Below are 16,839 nucleotides of genomic sequence, written 5' to 3'. Positions count from 1 at the left end.
CATTGCCTCTGTGATGGTGCCATTTGTCGGTGAAGGCGAGAACAGAACAGCTGCAGCGTACCGAGCTGCTGCAAGAGAAATCTCGGCTTATCTGCCTGCCGCCCGAACAGCTTGGCGTCACGACGCTGGCAGACGCCATTGATCGTGCCTTGGCGCAGGCCATAGAACACATTGAAATCAACCTTGAAGGTGCCGACAACGCAGCCAAATTGTTAGTTGATTGGCTGCGCTAAACACTCACGTGAATGGACAAGCCTGTGCATCCTAGCTGGCAGTTACTTGAAGACGAATTACAACAGTGGCAACAGCCGGTCGCGCTGTGGTGGCGAGACGACGACGCCGTGGCTGACACAGCCGCACTGCGCCAACTAATCTCGCTACAGCAACCGGGTGGCGCTATTGCACTGCACCTTGCGTCTATTCCTCAGCTGCTCGAAGCGTCGCTGCCGCAGCTGGTGCGGCAGAGCCCCAATCTGTGGATTTTGCAACACGGTTATAACCACCAGAACCACGCGCGCGAAGGCCAACGCAAAATAGAATTGGGCGGCACACAAAATACCGAACAACTGCACGACAGACTGAGCAACGGCAGAAAGCTATTGCAGCAAGCCTTTGGCGAGCGCTATGTCGATATCATCGTGCCCCCTTGGAATCGCACAGAGCCTGCGGCCGAAACTGCAATTACGGTACTTGGCTACCGCGCCTTATCAGGTCTTGGTCCACGCGCCGAACACAGCTATTCAGGCACAAAGTTCAACGTACACATTGATATCATCGACTGGAAAAAACGCGCGTTTATTGGCACGCAACAGTGCCTAGAAAATATTGTCGCACAGCTTCGTGCACGCCGACTCTCTGCAACTGACACCGCCGAACCTGTGGGCTTGATGACGCATCATTTGGCCCATGATCAAGGCTGCTGGGATTTTTTAGGCGAGTTGATGATCAAAACAGCTGCGCACGCCAAAAATTGTTTGGTTGCAGGCCGAGCAAGCGCTGGCCAGATGATGTTATTTTTTCTTATATCTATTGAAGCGGATTTTTTGTGAAGCACATAACTCTTATTCTCAAAGGCTACCCGCGCCTTTCCGAAACATTTATCGCACAAGAAATCCTAGCGCTTGAGCAACGCGGTTATAGCATCGAGCTGGTGTCGCTGCGCCACCCCACCGACAAAAGCCGCCACCCAGTGCACGAGCGTATTCAGGCGCCGGTTCGCTACCTGCCCGAGTATCTGCACCAAGAGCCCGGCCGTGTGCTGCGCGGCTTATTGCACGCTCTGCTCAAACGCCAGTTTAAGCTCGCTTTTAGCCACTTTTGCAAAGATCTAAAACGTGATCGCAGCAGCAATCGAATCAGACGATTTGGTCAGGCATTGGTGCTGGCCCGAGAGCTGGACCCCAACACCGATATCCTCTACGCGCATTTTATGCACACGCCCGCAGCCGTCACCCAATACGCCGCCCTGCTCTGCAATAAACCCTGGAGCTGCTCGGCGCACGCCAAAGACCATCTGGACTTCGCCCGAATGGGAACTACGCGAGAAGCTCGATAGCATGCAGTGGCTTGCCACCTGCACCGGCGCCAACCAAAGCTATTTGGCCACCTTGAGCAGCGACGCCAGCAAAGTTAATCTGGTCTATCACGGCATCGACAGTCAACGCTTTGCGGTGCCACCGACACGCTCGCAATCACCCGCTGACGGCAGTGACGCCAACCGCCCCGTGCGCTTTATCAGCGTTGGTCGCGCAGTCGAGAAAAAGGCTACGACCTGCTGCTGACCGCAACTTGCAAAACTACCCAAAGACTTGCACTGGCGCTTTGACCACATAGGCGGCGGCTCTTTGCTAGAGCCCTTAACCCAGCAGGCAAAGGCGCTTGGCATTGCGGATCGTGTGCACTGGATGGGCGCGCTGCCACAACCTGCCGTGCTCGATGCTTATCGCACAGGTGACCTATTTGTGCTCGCCAGCCGGGTCACGGAAGACGGTGACCGCGACGGCCTGCCAAACGTACTAATGGAGGCGCAAACGCAGGGACTTTGCTGTTTGTCGACAACGATTTTCTGGCATCCCAGAACTGATTGAATCGGGAGAAACAGGTATGCTGGTGCCGCCCAACGACCCTGAGGCACTGTGCGAGCAATTGCTGCGTTTGAGCCAACAGCCAGAGTTGCGCATTAAACTAGCTGACAAACGGCCAAGCCAAGGTTCGCTCCACTTTTGACATGCACCACGGCATTGATCAGTTAGTTGAGCTGTTTGGCGCACCAACAGACAAATGAACAACCCAAGCGGCGACAACAAGCGCAAGATAGCTTTTTATGCGCCACTTAAATCGCCGCTGCACCCGCAGCCCTCCGGTGACAGGCTGATCGCGCAGCTGCTGTTCAAAGCATTGCAACAAGCGGGTTTTGAAGTTCGCCTAGTGAGCCAGTTTCGTAGCCTAGATTCACGTGGAGACAGCGAACGCCAGGAGCGCATGATCAGCCTTGGAGAACGCCTAGCCAAGCGCCTACTGCGGCGCTGGCAAGCAGAACACTACCAGCCCGATGTGTTTTTTTGTTATCACAACTACTACAAAGCACCGGACCTGATTGGCCCAACGATAGTTGAGCAGACTGCGCATTCGCTACTGGATAAGCGAGGCCTCGTGGGCGCAGAAGCGAGCCAATGGCCCTTGGCAACAATACCAACCGAGCTTTGGCGCGCAGCTTTCAGCTGGCGAGCGGTTGCTTTGTGCTTAATCCGACGGACCAAGCAGGCGTGCAAAAAGCCCTGCGACCTGCAGCGCGTATCATCAGGCTACCGGTATTTCTCGACTTGGACGCCATCACGCCAAACACGACCGAGACCGACAGCACACAAACGACAAGCACGACACCGACAAAACTGGTTGCTGTCGCCATGCTGCGACCAGGGGACAAGCTGCACAGTCTGGTTATTCTGGCGCAAGCGCTAAAACAAATAACATCACCGGTGCAGCTACATATTGTCGGTGACGGCAAAGCTCGGCGACGCGCCGAATCATTGTTTATTCGGCCTGCCCGTGAGCTTTGAGGGCAGCCTACGCGGCGCGGCCTTGCAATCATTTGTCAGCCGCTGCGACTTAATGGTCTGGCCAGCAGTCAACGAAGCCATTGGCATGGCACTGCTAGAAGCGCAGAGCTATGGCGTTCCCCGTGCTTGCGGGCCGTGAAGGCGGCACAGCCAGTGTGGTCAGTCACGGTACGACGGGCGAACTGGTAGAGCCACGCAACGCCAATGCCTTTGCCCAAGCCTTGCAGCGATTGCTGGACAATCCAGAAAAACTGGCCACTTACCGCGCCAACACACGGCCCTATGTTGCGGCCAAACATGGCATGAGCAGTGCAACTCAGGTAATGCATACGGCGCTCAGCGCTGAGCAACCTGCTCTCGAATAGCAAAAACGTTCGCGTGCACCGAGCGAATTAAACCAAGAGATACAAACTTATGCGCCATACAGCCATAACAACGACAAGCGCACTGCCTCGACGCTCGCGCCACGCTGGCTGGCTGCTGCTGTTTGTTATTTGTGTTTACGCTGCTGGGCAACACCATCACGCTGGCGGCAACTGAAACCGCTACCAGCGAAGCACAAACTGACAGCCAGATCGACGAGCAACAGGTGCGAGATCTGCTGGTCAAAATTCTCAGCACAACTGAAAACAACACCAGCTCGACAACTGAGCCAGAAGACTACACCCCCGACTATTCAGGCTACGAGGCGAGCAACTACAGACAATGGCAAGGCGAGAGCATGACACATAGCCTCGCCAGCCGTCTGCACCAGCTAAAAGATCAACTGCCAAATTTTAGCTCTGAGCTAAATGCCGCGCTCGATCAGGCCACCAACCCTGAGGCTGGGTTTCATTGGAACAAGGTTGTATTTACTATTGCACTCGCGTGCGTACTTGGGCTTATTGGTCGAGTACTTGACCACCCGCAACTATTACAGCGTCTGCACCACTACGTCGATAGCCGCGAAAAAACCCGTTCACTCAAGTTCAAATACATCCTTCTGCGCAGTGTTGTGCAACTGCTGGGCATCATGGCGCTGTTTGTTGTGGCCTACACCTGCGAGCTGATGAACCTCTACGGCAACCCCTACTACGACCACTTGCACACAGTTGTGCTCGAAGCTTTAATCTGGTTCCGCATCAGTGCCATTGTCTGCAGCAATGTTTTCTCGCCACACCATAAGGTGCTGCGTGTTGTCAGCCTCGACTGCGCTGCTTCAGCCAAAATCTACCGCTGGTTCCTAGTTTTCATATTCGCTAACACCTTTGGCCGCGCACTGATCGACTATTGCATGTTCAGTGACATGGAGCCGATTCTCGCCACCGGACTGATGATCCCCTACTCATTTCTGCTCAATGGGCTCTTGATTTCCGGCGTCTTTGTTTTCAAAAAAGAAATCGATCAAATGTTTCTCGAAGGAGAATCTGGCAGCAGCCACAGTGAAGTGGTCAAACGCCAAGGTTTTGCCCTACAGGTATTTATTCACATTTGGCCTGCTGTTTTTACCGCCTGGTTGCTGGGTGTCTGGGGATCTTGGCTGTACAACAGCTTTATGGGCAACACCGAAACGGCCGCCACTATTGCTATCGCTTGGTGGATCACTTTGATTTTCCCCATACTCGACCGCTTGGTGCACGCTTTGTTACAAAACGTCTCGCAAATCGAGTGGCTTCAAAGCTCTCACTTCGAGCGACGCGCCGCGTTTTTTTCGGCGAGTGATGCAAACCGCCTTCCGGCTGGTCAGTGTAGTTTTTGCGCTCGTGGCGGCATTCTATGCTTGGGGCTTTAACACGGGTGGTCTCGTCTCTATGGCCATGGGCACCGAAAAGCTCTGGCGAATAGTCGATATACTTGTCACTGTCGGCTTGGTGTATACCGCGTGGACACTGATGAGTGCCTACATAGAGCGCAAACTCCCGGTCGAAGAAAGTGCGCTGGCGAGTTTAGAAGGTGACGCTGGAGGCGCTGGTGCATCGCGCTCCGAGACACTACTCCCGCTAATTCGCAGCACGCTCAATGTGTTCTTTTTTGTCTTTCTGGTGCTCTCGGTTTTGCACTCCACTGGTATATCCATAGCGCCCATATTGGCCGGTGCCGGGGTTGTGGGTATCGCTGTTGGTTTTGGTGCGCAGAAACTTGTGCAAGATATTCTCAGCGGTATGTTCTTTTTGATCGACGACGCCTTTAGACGGGGCGAATACATCGAGATCGAAAACCTGCGTGGCACGGTCGAGCAAATATCACTACGCTCTATGCAACTACGGCACCACTTAGGTGCGGTGCAAACCATACCCTACGGTGAGATTAAAACCGTGCGCAATCTCAGCCGCGACTGGGTCACCATGAAACTTGAGCTGCGCCTGCCCTATGAAACCGACATTGAAAAAGTACGCAAAATCATCAAAAAAACAGGCCAGAAAATGCTCGAGAACGACGAGATGGGGCCGAGTTTTATCTTGCCATTAAAATCACAGGGCGTGATGCGAGTCGACGACTCGGCACTTATCGTGCGCATGAAATTCACCTCTAAACCCGGTGAGCAGTGGATCATCAGGCGTGAGGCGTACCGCTTGGTGCGTGATGCGCTCGAGGCTGAAGGTATTCGCTTTGCTCGCCGTGAAGTGCGCGTACTGCTACCAGAAAATACAAGTACTGAAGCTGCAGCAGATAACACCGGCAACAACAGCCCATTGCTGACAGCGGCGGGGGCTGCCGCCATGACAGTGCTTGCCGCCGAAGCCGCAGCCAAGGCCAAGCTGGACGAAGCGGGAGACGACGCAGGCGGTGGTGGCTTGCTGGACTGACGGCCAGCCTCTAAGCGCTAGCGATACTGAAAAAGCTCACGCAGCACACTCGCAAGCTGCCCGCTATCGCTCACATTGACGACCAGGGCATCTGCTTGCTGCATCACCTCGTGAAGCGCATGACTGAGCGGCTCTAGGTGCAGTGCACAAAAGGCGGCGACATTTAAAACAACTGTCAGCCCAAAACACCAGCAGAAAGCGTGTCTTTTGCGTTTTATGCCGCAGGCGCTCCTGCGCCAACACAGCACCTGGCCAGCCACCCAAAAGCGCCAGCGCGTGCAAGCTGTTCTCAGGTACCCGCCACGCACCAGCTCTAGCCGCCGCTTTGTCTTTGGCGTAAAAACCATAGGCCAACAGGCTAAACACACCGTATATCAGCGGCAACAGCAAGGGCGTATACGCCAACAGATAAGACGCCGCAATGGCGATAAACATCCACAGTGAGAAAATAGTTTTGAGCTTCACGCGTGACTAACCTTGCGTTGAACTGCCTGACAAAGGCACGTTGGCTTGCACTAATGCCCAGCGCCCAGCAGCACGGCGAAACAACTGCCCACAACGGTAGTCCAATCGCTCAGGCGGCTTGCCCAGCATGTCCCAACCAGTGGCCGCGGCCAGTAAGGCACGAATAACCCCCTTGTGACTCACCGCCCCCAGAGCCAACTCCCCTTGCAACGGCAGCAGAGCATCCGCCCACTCGCTGAGCCGCGTGATTACCTCCGCCGGGCTCTCCCCACTGGGTGCGCGTAAATGCAGGCCCTGTGCTTCAATACGCTGCAGCTCTGCTGGGTCCTGTGCGCGTAGCTCGCTCAGGCGCTTGCCCTCCCAGTCGCCCCAATGCATTTCAATCAATGCAGGCTCGGGCTTGGCTTGTAGCTGGAAGTATTCGGCGGTTTGGCGCGCACGGCTGAGCGGGCTGCACAACCATTGGCGCTGATGCCATTCGTCGGCTAGGGGTGTGGGCCACTGCTGCTGCATGGCCTCGAGGTCAACCGAGATATCGGTGTGACCTTGTAAACGTTTGTCTTGATTCCACGCGGTTGGACCGTGGCGCAGCAGCAATAAGTCGAGCTGACTCACCGCTCCGAGCTAGCCGCCACAGAGCTATCGGCACCAAAAAATGAGCACCAGATCATCACCGCAGCGCCTGCGGTTATTGCCATATCCGCGACATTGAAGGTCGGGAAATACCAACCGTTGTAATGCCACTGGATAAAAATCAATGACATGGCCATACAAGACGCGATCGATGAGATTGCCAACGGCACCACCGAGCACCAGTGCCAAGCTGAGTGCGAGCATTCTCTCGCTGCGCCAGACGCGTGATATCCACACCACTAGGGCGATGCTAACGGCAATGCTGAGCACGACAAAAAACCAGCGCTGCCAGCCTCCGGCGTTTGCTCAAGAAGCTCCAGGCCGCGCCCTCATTGTAGGCCAGCGCCCAGTTGAACCACGAAGCCACGACAAAGCCATCGCCGAGATCCATAGCGGCCTCGGCGACTTGCTTACTCCATTGATCAAGCACAATGATCACGGCACTCAATCCGTAGAACAACCACTGCCCCATTAGCAGAACTCCCGCGGCTCGCCTTCACCGTCGACGTTCTGCACACAGCGACCACACAGCAAAGGATGCGCGGCATCACTGCCGACATCTTCACGGCGGTGCCAGCAACGATCACACTTGGCGTGCTCAGATGCCTTCACTTGCACATACAACTCACCGTCTTCAATTTCAGCGACGGTGGCTTCGCTGCTTTTATCGGCAAGGGGCGCCGCGCTGGCTTTCGAGGTGATAGTCACGAAACGCAGCTCGTCTTTGAGCTTGCCAAGTGCCGCGGCGGTTTTATCATCGGCAAACAAGGCGACTTCAGCCTCTAGTGAGGCGCCCACTTGCTTGGCAGTTCTGGCGGCTTCCAGCGCGCCGTTGACCGCAACACGAACCGTCAAAATGCGCGACCAGTCTTCGTTGCTGATGGCATTTTGCGATTGCTCGCCAAACCTTCGTACCAAGTTTCTAGGTGTACCGACTCGCCGCGCTCACCGGGTAGATGCGCCCATAGCTCGTCCGCTGTAAATGACAACACCGGTGCAATCCAACGCACCAGCGCTTCGGTGATGTGGTACAGCGCGGTTTGTGCCGAACGACGCGCCTGGCTGTCGCTCTTGGTGGTGTACTGGCGATCTTTTATCACGTCCAGATAAAAACCACCCAAGTCGACCGCACAGAAGTGATGCACCTTCTGCACAACAACCAAGAACTGGTAGTCCTTGTAGGCGAGCTCGATTTCTTTTTGCAACGCCGCCGCACGACCGACAATCCAGCTGTCCAGTGACAACATCTCAGCGGCTGGCAATACATGCTGCTGCGGATCAAAGCCCACCATGTTCGACACCATAAAGCGTGCGGTGTTGCGAATCCGACGGTAGCTGTCGGCGGTGCGTTTGAGAATATCGTTGGAGAGGCTTATCTCACCACTGTAGTCCACCGAGCCGACCCACAGGCGAACGATATCGGCGCCCAACTCTTTGATGACTTTTTGCGGCTCGATGATATTGCCCAAGGACTTGGACATCTTGTGGCCTTTTTCATCCACCGTAAAACCGTGTGTTAGCACTTGGCGATACGGCGCGTGGCCATTGATGGCGCAAGAGGTCAACAAAGACGAATGAAACCATCCGCGGTGCTGATCCGAGCCCTCTAAATACAAGTCCGCTGGATAAGTGAGGTTTTCACGCTGCTGCAGCACATGGAAAAACGTGCTGCCGGAGTCGAACCAAACATCCATGACGTCTGTGACGCGCTCGTAGTCGGCGGCGGCGTCGCTGATCAAGTCTTCACTGGCGGTATCAAACCAAGCTTGTATACCGGTTTTTGGCAATGCTCTGCGCTACTTTTTTCCATCACGGGCAAAGTCTCAGGGTGCAACTCACCGGTGGACTTGTGCACAAATAGTGGAATAGGAATACCCCAGTAGCGCTGACGCGATATACACCAGTCTGGACGATTGGCGATCATGCCGTGGATGCGGGCTTCACCCCAGCCTGGCACCCATTTTACTTTGGAGATCTCATCCAAGGCTTGTTGGCGCAGACCTTTTTGCTCCATGCTGACAAACCACTGAGGTGTCGCACGGTAGATAACCGGTGTTTTGGTACGCCAGCAGTAGGGGTAGCTGTGCTTATAAGGCACATTGCTGACCAGCGCACCGTGCGCCTCCAGCACCTCGACCATGTGCTGATCGACTTTGATCACGTGCTCGCCGGCAAACAGCTCGACGTGCTCGTTAAATTTTCCTTCGGGGCCGACGTTGTTCAACAGCTCAATGCCGTATCTCTGGCTGTTGTAGAAGTCATCCACGCCGTGATCGGGCGCAGTGTGCACACAGCCCGTACCGGAATCGGTGGTGACGTAATCACCCAACACCAACAGTGAATCACGCTCGTAGAAGGGATGACGCAACACTTGCCGCTCAAGCGACTCACCCAGAGCGCGAGCAACCACACGATAGCTCTCGGCACCCCAGCGCTTCATCACCGCGTCGACCATTTCCTCGGCAACCATGATGCGCTCTTGTCCGGCGCCTAGATCAACTTCGACCAACGCATAGCTCAGCTCGGGGTGAATAGTGACTGCTTGGTTGCCAGGTAGAGTCCAGGGTGTGGTGGTCCAGATCACCACAGAAACTGGGCCAGCACTGTCGCCGTCTAGGCTGAACTTGGCCAAAAAGCTCGCTTCATCTGCCGGCTTAAAGCGCACATCGATGCTCAGCGATGTTTTGTCTTGGTACTCGACCTCGGCCTCGGCCAATGCCGTGTGTGCACCCCAGCTCCAATACACCGGCTTGGTGCCTTTGTAGACGTGCCCACGCTCGATGATCTTAGCCAGAGCGCGAACCGCGTCGGCTTCGTTCTGGAAGTTCATGGTCAGGTAGGGTTTTCCCAGTCTCCGACGATGCCCAGTCGCTTGAATTCTTCACGCTGTCCGTCGATCTGGCCCTGCGCGTATTCACGGCAACGCTGACGAAACTCCCCTTCTGAGATTATTTTGCCCAGCTTTACCAGACTTTTGCTCGACCTTGTTTTCGATCGGCAGCCCGTGGCAATCCCAGCCAGGCACGTAAAGGGCTGTCAAAGCCATCCATCTGGCGGCTTTTGACGATGATGTCCTTGAGCACCTTATTTAGTGCATGACCCATGTGCAGACTGCCGTTGGCGTATGGCGGGCCGTCGTGCAATACAAATTTGGGCCGCCCTTCAGACGCTTTCCGAATTTTGTCGTGCAACGCAATCTCCGCCCAGTGTGCCAACAACTTAGGCTCACGGTTGGGCAGGTTGGCACGCATCGGAAAATCGGTCTGCGGCAAATTGAGGGTATGCTTGTAGGGGCTTTCGGGCTTGCTCACGGCGGGGCCTATAAAATGAATTCTGTGAAAATGCAATGCAATCCCACAGTTTAAACGCAAAGTTAGCGAATTTGGGCCGTGTAATCGCACCGCAGGGGTACAAAATAGGGACGCCAATGCGAACGCTTAAGGCCAGAAGCTATCGAGGGAGCAGCTGACCGGCGCAATTGAGTATTGCGGAAGCTAGCCGGATGGCAAAATGCAGCACGTATGCTGGGCCGACAAAGCAATATTCACAGGTGCCTTGACTGATGAACTAGCGCCTAGCCACCGCAGCAACCCCCTTCCACTGACATGCCGTGAGCCGAAGATATTAGGCTTAATAACAACTTAAGCAAATCAAAGCCGAACTTAGCGCCGCCAGCTGACCGCAAGATGATCAGCTCTCTCATCAGCGACTACGTCTATACGCCACGCCTTTCCCAATAAATCTCCGCTAATTCGCAGCCGTCTTTTACTAAATGCACAGCTTCCAATGCAGCAAAGTGTCGAGTGGTTCAAAAACTTAACATTCACTAGTGCGCATAATGCCCCCAATCGCGATAAACCCGCCAAGCGCATCACAAGGCATTCTGTCTGCCCTGCAATCGCAAGCGGCGAATATTCATGTTTTTATCGCAAACATCTACAGCGACAGATCAGACAGCAACGATCCATCGCTCTAGTCGATTTACTCAAGGCAATTCGCCGCTCTTAAGCGACGTGGAAATATTATGGATATCGTGCAAAGCAGACTTTTTTTGCTCCTAGCAGCAGCCGCCACCTCTGCCCGCATGTAGCTGGGTGGACTCAACCGGCCGCACGGACAACAAAGCACCCGACATCCAACTCGAACGCTCCAGACATTAAGTTCGACGCCAAAGTTGCCAGCATCGAGGAGCGCGGCACTTTGCGTGTATCGGTTGTCGACGACTCCACGGTCTCGGCCACATTCAGGGAAATGGACAGCGGCAAATCAGTCGCCGCGTCTTGTGGCCAATGGTTTAGCGTTGCCGACACAGTCGACCAGCTGGAAGATGCCTGTGTGGACGCCGACAGCTGCAACGTCAACTTTGACAAAGACCCAGACGACAACAGCGTCTACCTACTCAAGGCACCGGCGGTTAACCGCCCTGTCGCCCTGCAGTACGAGATCCTCGCCGAAGACGACGATGGCGCTGTAGATAAGCACGTCTTTTGATATGTGTATCCGCCCAATCAACGATGCGCCCGACACGCAATCTGATACCTATATCGTGAAGTATCAACAGGCGCTAGAAATCCCTGGTGTTAAATTCGATGAGCAGTGCAATATCGACTCAGGGCAAGGCGTGCTGGACAACGATAAAGACGACCGTGACTACAAAAGCACCGCCGCATCCACCGGCCAGTGCATCAGCGCCAAACTTGCAGATTCGCCGAGCGCACACCAAGGCGGCTTTAGCTTGAGTAGCAACGGCGGCTTTAACTACGTATCTGACGGCAGCTTGGGGCCAAGCCAATCAGATAGCTTTAGCTACACTGCCGATGATGGAGATCAGCAATCCCAAGTGACCACGGTCACTATCCTGATAGCTGGCGAAAACAAAGCTCCAGTCGCAGTTGATGACCTGTACTTCGAAACGGCGCAAAACACACGCTTAAGCCTAGATGCCGACCAACTCGCCGATGATCCCGAGGACTTTGAACTCAACGTTATCGCCATCACCGATCCAACGCACGGTGCCACCGGCCTAGACAACGGCGGGGCTTTTTACGAGCCCACATTTGGCTACAGTGGTACGGACACCTTTAAAGCGACGCTCTCAGACCCAGCCGGCGCCACCGTCACAGTTTCGGTCAACGTCGAGGTCTCTGCCAGCAACCAAGCACCAGAAATATCCTCCATTGCCGATATTAGCAAAAACTACAACAACGACCCCGGCGCTGACACCGCAATCTCTGCGACATTTCGCGTCAGCGATGCAGAGACAGTTAATCAAGCCTTGCAAGTACGGGCAACAAGTTCAGCACCGACAATTGTCGCTGTACAAGTGACAGGACTAAGCAGCGCTGGTCGCGGTGAAATAGCGATGCAGGCACTGGGCAACGGCGAAGCGACAATCACTGTCCGCCGTGACAGATACCGCTATAAACGGCATGGCTGCAAACACCAGCACCGAGGACATTTAAAGTCAGCATTAGCGGACTACAGGACCCTGGCCTGAACAATCACAGCCCACGCGCCCGCAATGACGAGTTTGAACTACGATCTGGGCAAACGCGCACCTTTGATGTCAGCAGTAACGACACAGATGAAGACGGTGATATTTTGAGTTATCGCATCACAGATGCAGGCCAACTTGGCAACCGAGCTACCATGAGCACAACCGGCCAGTTACGCATCCGAGCGCCCTTTATATTTGGGCGCGCCTACTACTACTGGGTTGTCTATGAATCGGACGACGGCCTAGGTGGTGTCGATACTGCAACGGCGCAGATAAGGGTCAGCTTGTTTTAGCAAGCCCAGAGCGCAGCTTAGATAAAAGACCGGAAATATTGGGCAATGGCTTGCTGTTTCATGCTACAGCAAGCCTGCCAACCGACAAGATTGTAACTGCTCTAGATGCAATCAATCGCCAGTGAGATCTTGTTTCATCTCGTCTTGAGTGAGCAGGCCATCGGCGTTGGCGTCCATCTCGTCAAACTCAGCACGAACATACTCAGAGACTTCTTGACCAGCCGCTTTTGCACCTTCTATATAATCCTTATCGGTTTCGCTGCCGGCACTGTATTCTTCGTAGCTGATTAGGCCATCTTTGTCTTTATCGTAGTAAGAAAATGCCATTTTTGTGACTGTAGTTGCGCAGCCAGCCAAACCCATTCCAAGACACGCGACCAGCACAAGCTGTTGCTTTACATTTTTCAATTGATGCACCCTTTTGAGAATTAAGTAGTCGCGCTTGATGCGTCCACATCAAGCAAGCAATGCACAAGCGCTAATTACAGCGGCCTCAAAACCGCCCATATATTGCGCATAATGCAATTAACTAGTATCACACGCCACAACACTGATATGAAGCGTATTGATAGCTAAGCGCACTCAATACAAGTCGATATACTTTCCGACACTCTCCACGCCCTGCTCATCGGTAAATTTCAGCTGCAAGCCGCGCTGGTGAATAGACAAGTGGTAGCAGTGCCACAATTCCACAGGCGGCCACCTAGAGCAAAGCTGATCCGAGACCGCCCGCCAGTCACCCCAGCGCACCTCCCCCGCAACGGCGTCATATAAAATACGGCCCGAAGCTTTGAAGTCTTGGCTGACCTGCGAAAAACGCAAGCTACGCGAGCTCAGAGCTTTTGCAATCCCTTGAGTATCTAAGCGCCGCCACTGCGAACTCGCTTGAGTCAGAACATCTGACACCTCGGTCACAACAAACCGCTCAGAGCAAGCAGCGACGAGCAATGCCACGATCAACATCGAGAGGCTAAGTGGTGGCTGGGAATTCGCTTTTACAAAAGACATTCTGCGTTTCGAAGCCTCAGCAAATTTGAGAAAAATAATGAGGGAACAGATAAGCAGGCGATGATTGTTACGGCGCCGCCAAAATCGACAGGTACAGGCTACAACTTGTAGATAGCGCTCAGAAGACCTCAAGAAAGGTTTTTTGAAATACAGCCTTGCATTCTCAACGTCTTGGCCAATGGCGGCTTTTAGCTCATCCAAGCCATTGAACTTCTTCTCTTCGCGCAGGCGGTGATGGAACACCAGCTCGAGATGCTGGCCGTAGTAGTCACGCTGCACATCAAAGACATTCACCTCAACGCGTGGACGCAAGCCGTCGACACTGGGCCGATGACCGACATTACATACGCCTTGTCGGTCGGCTGCCCTTGCTCACGAACGGTAACCGCAAAAACACCCTTTACTGGTAACACCTTTGCGACCAGGCTTGATATTGGCGGTTGGAAAGCCAAGTGTGCGACCGAGCTGATCACCACGCATCACACGACCAGACCAGCTAAAAGGCCGCCCCAAAAGCTCAGCTGCTGTGTCGAAGTCTGCTTCGGCCAAGTGCTCGCGGATTCGTGTGCTCGATACACGGGAGTCGCCGCTGAGATAGGTATGTGTTGGTTCGACCGAAAAACCGTGTAACTTTCCCCGCTAGGCGAAGTAGCTCGTAATCGCCTGCGGCCTTGTGACCAAAACGGAAGTCATCGCCAACAACCAGATGCTTCACACCCAAGCTACCCACCAACCAACGCTGAATAAAGTCCTGCGGGCTCTGGCTGGCAAAGCGCTGATTGAAGCGCACCACCAATACACGGTCGACAGATTGCTGCTTTAGCAGACGAACTTTCTCGCGCAGGCTAGTAATTCGTGCAGGTGCCTCAACTCGGCCAAAGACTCGCGCGGCAAAGGCTCAAAGGTCATCACCAAAGATGGCACAGCCAGCTCTTGTGCCTTGGCACGCAAGCCAGCCAACACCGCTTGGTGGCCCGCAATGAACGCCGTCGAAGTTGCCGATAGTGAGCACACAATTGTGATGCACAGGACGCAAATTATGAGAATTGCGGATCAGTTCGAACACTAGCGCTCCGACGGCTTAAAATTGGTGAGATCAACGCATTACTGCAAAAGCCGTGCGCATTGGACCCACAACAAAACGACAGCCTGCTGACAATAGCAAACATTTACTCGTGGCAAGCAAACACTCGACACAGAATGCTGGTATATGTCTGCCCAGCCCACAAAAACCTCAGGCTTTTAGATCAGCAGCTCGCACTCCAGCGACAAACAAGCTGCCAAAAAGCGCGACCGCAACCGCGCACATTATAACCAACAGACGAAACGCTCGCTCTAGCGCCGCCGCCGCTTGCCACCATTCGGTAGCAGGTGTGAGGATCCAGATAACCAGTGTCATCAGCGGCAATGCAAGCAGCAGCGGCCCCAATGCTGAGCGCCAGACACCAGCAGGCAAAGGGATTTCTTGCTTAGCTAAGCTGTGGATCAGCAACAAGACCTGCACCCAACTGCTCAGCACCACCGCCGCCGACAACCCCACATGCGGAGCGGGAACTGATTGCATCAACAGAAAAAAACACCACCACAGCACCGAACACCATATTCACCGCCATGGATATCACACCAATGCGCACCGGTGTGCGAGTGTCTTGTCGCGCGTAGAAACCCAGGTGTGAGCACGTTGATCAGCAAACCTGCAGGCAGGCTCAGCGCCAAACACCTGCAGTGCCATCGCGGACATCTCGCGGTCGTGTGGTTCAAATTTACCGTACTCGAATAAGGTCATCAGCATTGGCTTAGCCAACATGCCCAGCGCTAGGGCCGCGGGCACACCTGCCCACAACACCACTTTGACCGCCCAACCAATTGTGCTCGAAAAAATCCGCGTGTGAGCCGTGTGTATGCAGTGCCGATAAACGCGGCAGAATCACAATGCCAGCGGCGATGCCAATCATGCCCATCGGAAACTCCAACAGCCGATCGGCGTAGTACACAGCCAGCTGACACTGCCCGCGATCAACAGCGAGGCCAATATAGTGTTGACCAGCTGATTGATCTGATAGACCCCTGCGCCTGCAATAGCTGGCAACATCAGCTTAAATACGCGACGAACGCCGCTGTGGTGCCAAACCCAACGTGGGCGAGGCAGCAGCTTAACCTTGGCCAAAAAAGGCAGCTGAAACAGCAACTGCACAATACCCGCAAAAAACACCCCCCAAGCCAAGGCGTAAAACCGGCTGCTCTAGCAGCGGCGCCAGCCACAACGCACACGCGATAAGCGTCAGATTGAGGAACACTGGGGTAAACGCCGGCACAGCAAAAGCGCCCGACACTCTGAAAACACCCCGCCCAGCTGCGGCCACCAAAGAGATGAAAAAAAGATAGGGGAATGTTATGCGCAACATATAGGTGGCGGCTTCTAGGCGCTCTGGCTCGTCGGCAAAGCCCGGTGCAAAGGCCAACACCACCAGCGGCGCCGCCGCCATTGCGACAGCACTCAGCAGCAACAACACACCCGCCCAGAGTACCCAGCACATAGGCCAGCAACTGCTGCAGCTCGGCGTGGCTACGCGTCTCACGGTACTCGGTGAAAACAGGGACAAAACCCTTGGCGAATGCGCCCTCTCCGAATAATCTGCGCAGCAAATTGGGGATTTTAAAGGCGACAAAAAAGGCGTCCATCACGGGACTGGCACCAAAATTCACCGCGACTATTTGATCCCGCGCAAAGCCGAAATCCGCGATACCAGTGTAAAACCACTGACGATAAGGCCCGAACGCAATAGGCCGCCCTTAGCAGGTTTTGATTCAGAAACTTCAGCCACGCGCATTGCCTATCAAAAAAAGATACATTTGTCTTGACGATCGAAGAGGAACACCCGATACTATAGAGCTTCGTTGCGCGTGGCGCATTCAATAATAATTTCGGAGTAAGACACACGTGGCAAACTCAGCACAGGCACGCAAACGCGCTCGCCAATCAGAAGTACGTCGTCAAGCCAACGCTTCTATGCGCTCAAGCATGCGTACCAGCATCAAAAAAGTTCTCAAAGCAATTCAGGGTGGCGATCAAGCCGCTGCAAACGCTGCTTTCAAGG

The 16,839-nt window shown here is 54.4% G+C and overlaps 3 protein-coding genes across 3 annotated transcripts; all 3 read right to left on the bottom strand.

The window, feature by feature from the left end:
- Positions 1-6,316: 6,316 nt before the first annotated feature.
- On the bottom strand, positions 6,317-6,823 carry LOC143023250 (adenosylcobalamin/alpha-ribazole phosphatase-like). The gene has a single exon (XM_076181772.1). It carries the CDS (start codon positions 6,821-6,823, stop codon positions 6,317-6,319), a length of 507 nt encoding a protein of 168 aa, XP_076037887.1.
- A 591-nt stretch (positions 6,824-7,414) lies between these two features.
- Positions 7,415-8,637, bottom strand: LOC143023249 (isoleucine--tRNA ligase-like). Its single transcript, XM_076181771.1, has 2 exons — positions 7,859-8,637; positions 7,415-7,820 (listed from the first exon to the last, which is right to left on the bottom strand). Exons 1-2 carry the CDS (start codon positions 8,635-8,637, stop codon positions 7,415-7,417), a joined length of 1,185 nt encoding a protein of 394 aa, XP_076037886.1.
- Positions 8,638-8,678: 41 nt separating this feature from the next.
- On the bottom strand, positions 8,679-9,773 carry LOC143023248 (isoleucine--tRNA ligase-like). Its single transcript, XM_076181770.1, has one exon. It carries the CDS (start codon positions 9,771-9,773, stop codon positions 8,679-8,681), a length of 1,095 nt encoding a protein of 364 aa, XP_076037885.1.
- Positions 9,774-16,839: the final 7,066 nt, after the last annotated feature.

This window comes from Oratosquilla oratoria, unplaced genomic scaffold (assembly GCF_046742065.1).
Source record: "Oratosquilla oratoria isolate Oo_2021 unplaced genomic scaffold, ASM4674206v1 SCAFFOLD45, whole genome shotgun sequence".
NCBI lineage: Eukaryota > Metazoa > Arthropoda > Malacostraca > Stomatopoda > Squillidae > Oratosquilla > Oratosquilla oratoria.
Note: the sequence above shows the minus strand (reverse complement) of the source record. Positions and strands in the feature narration are given on the sequence as shown.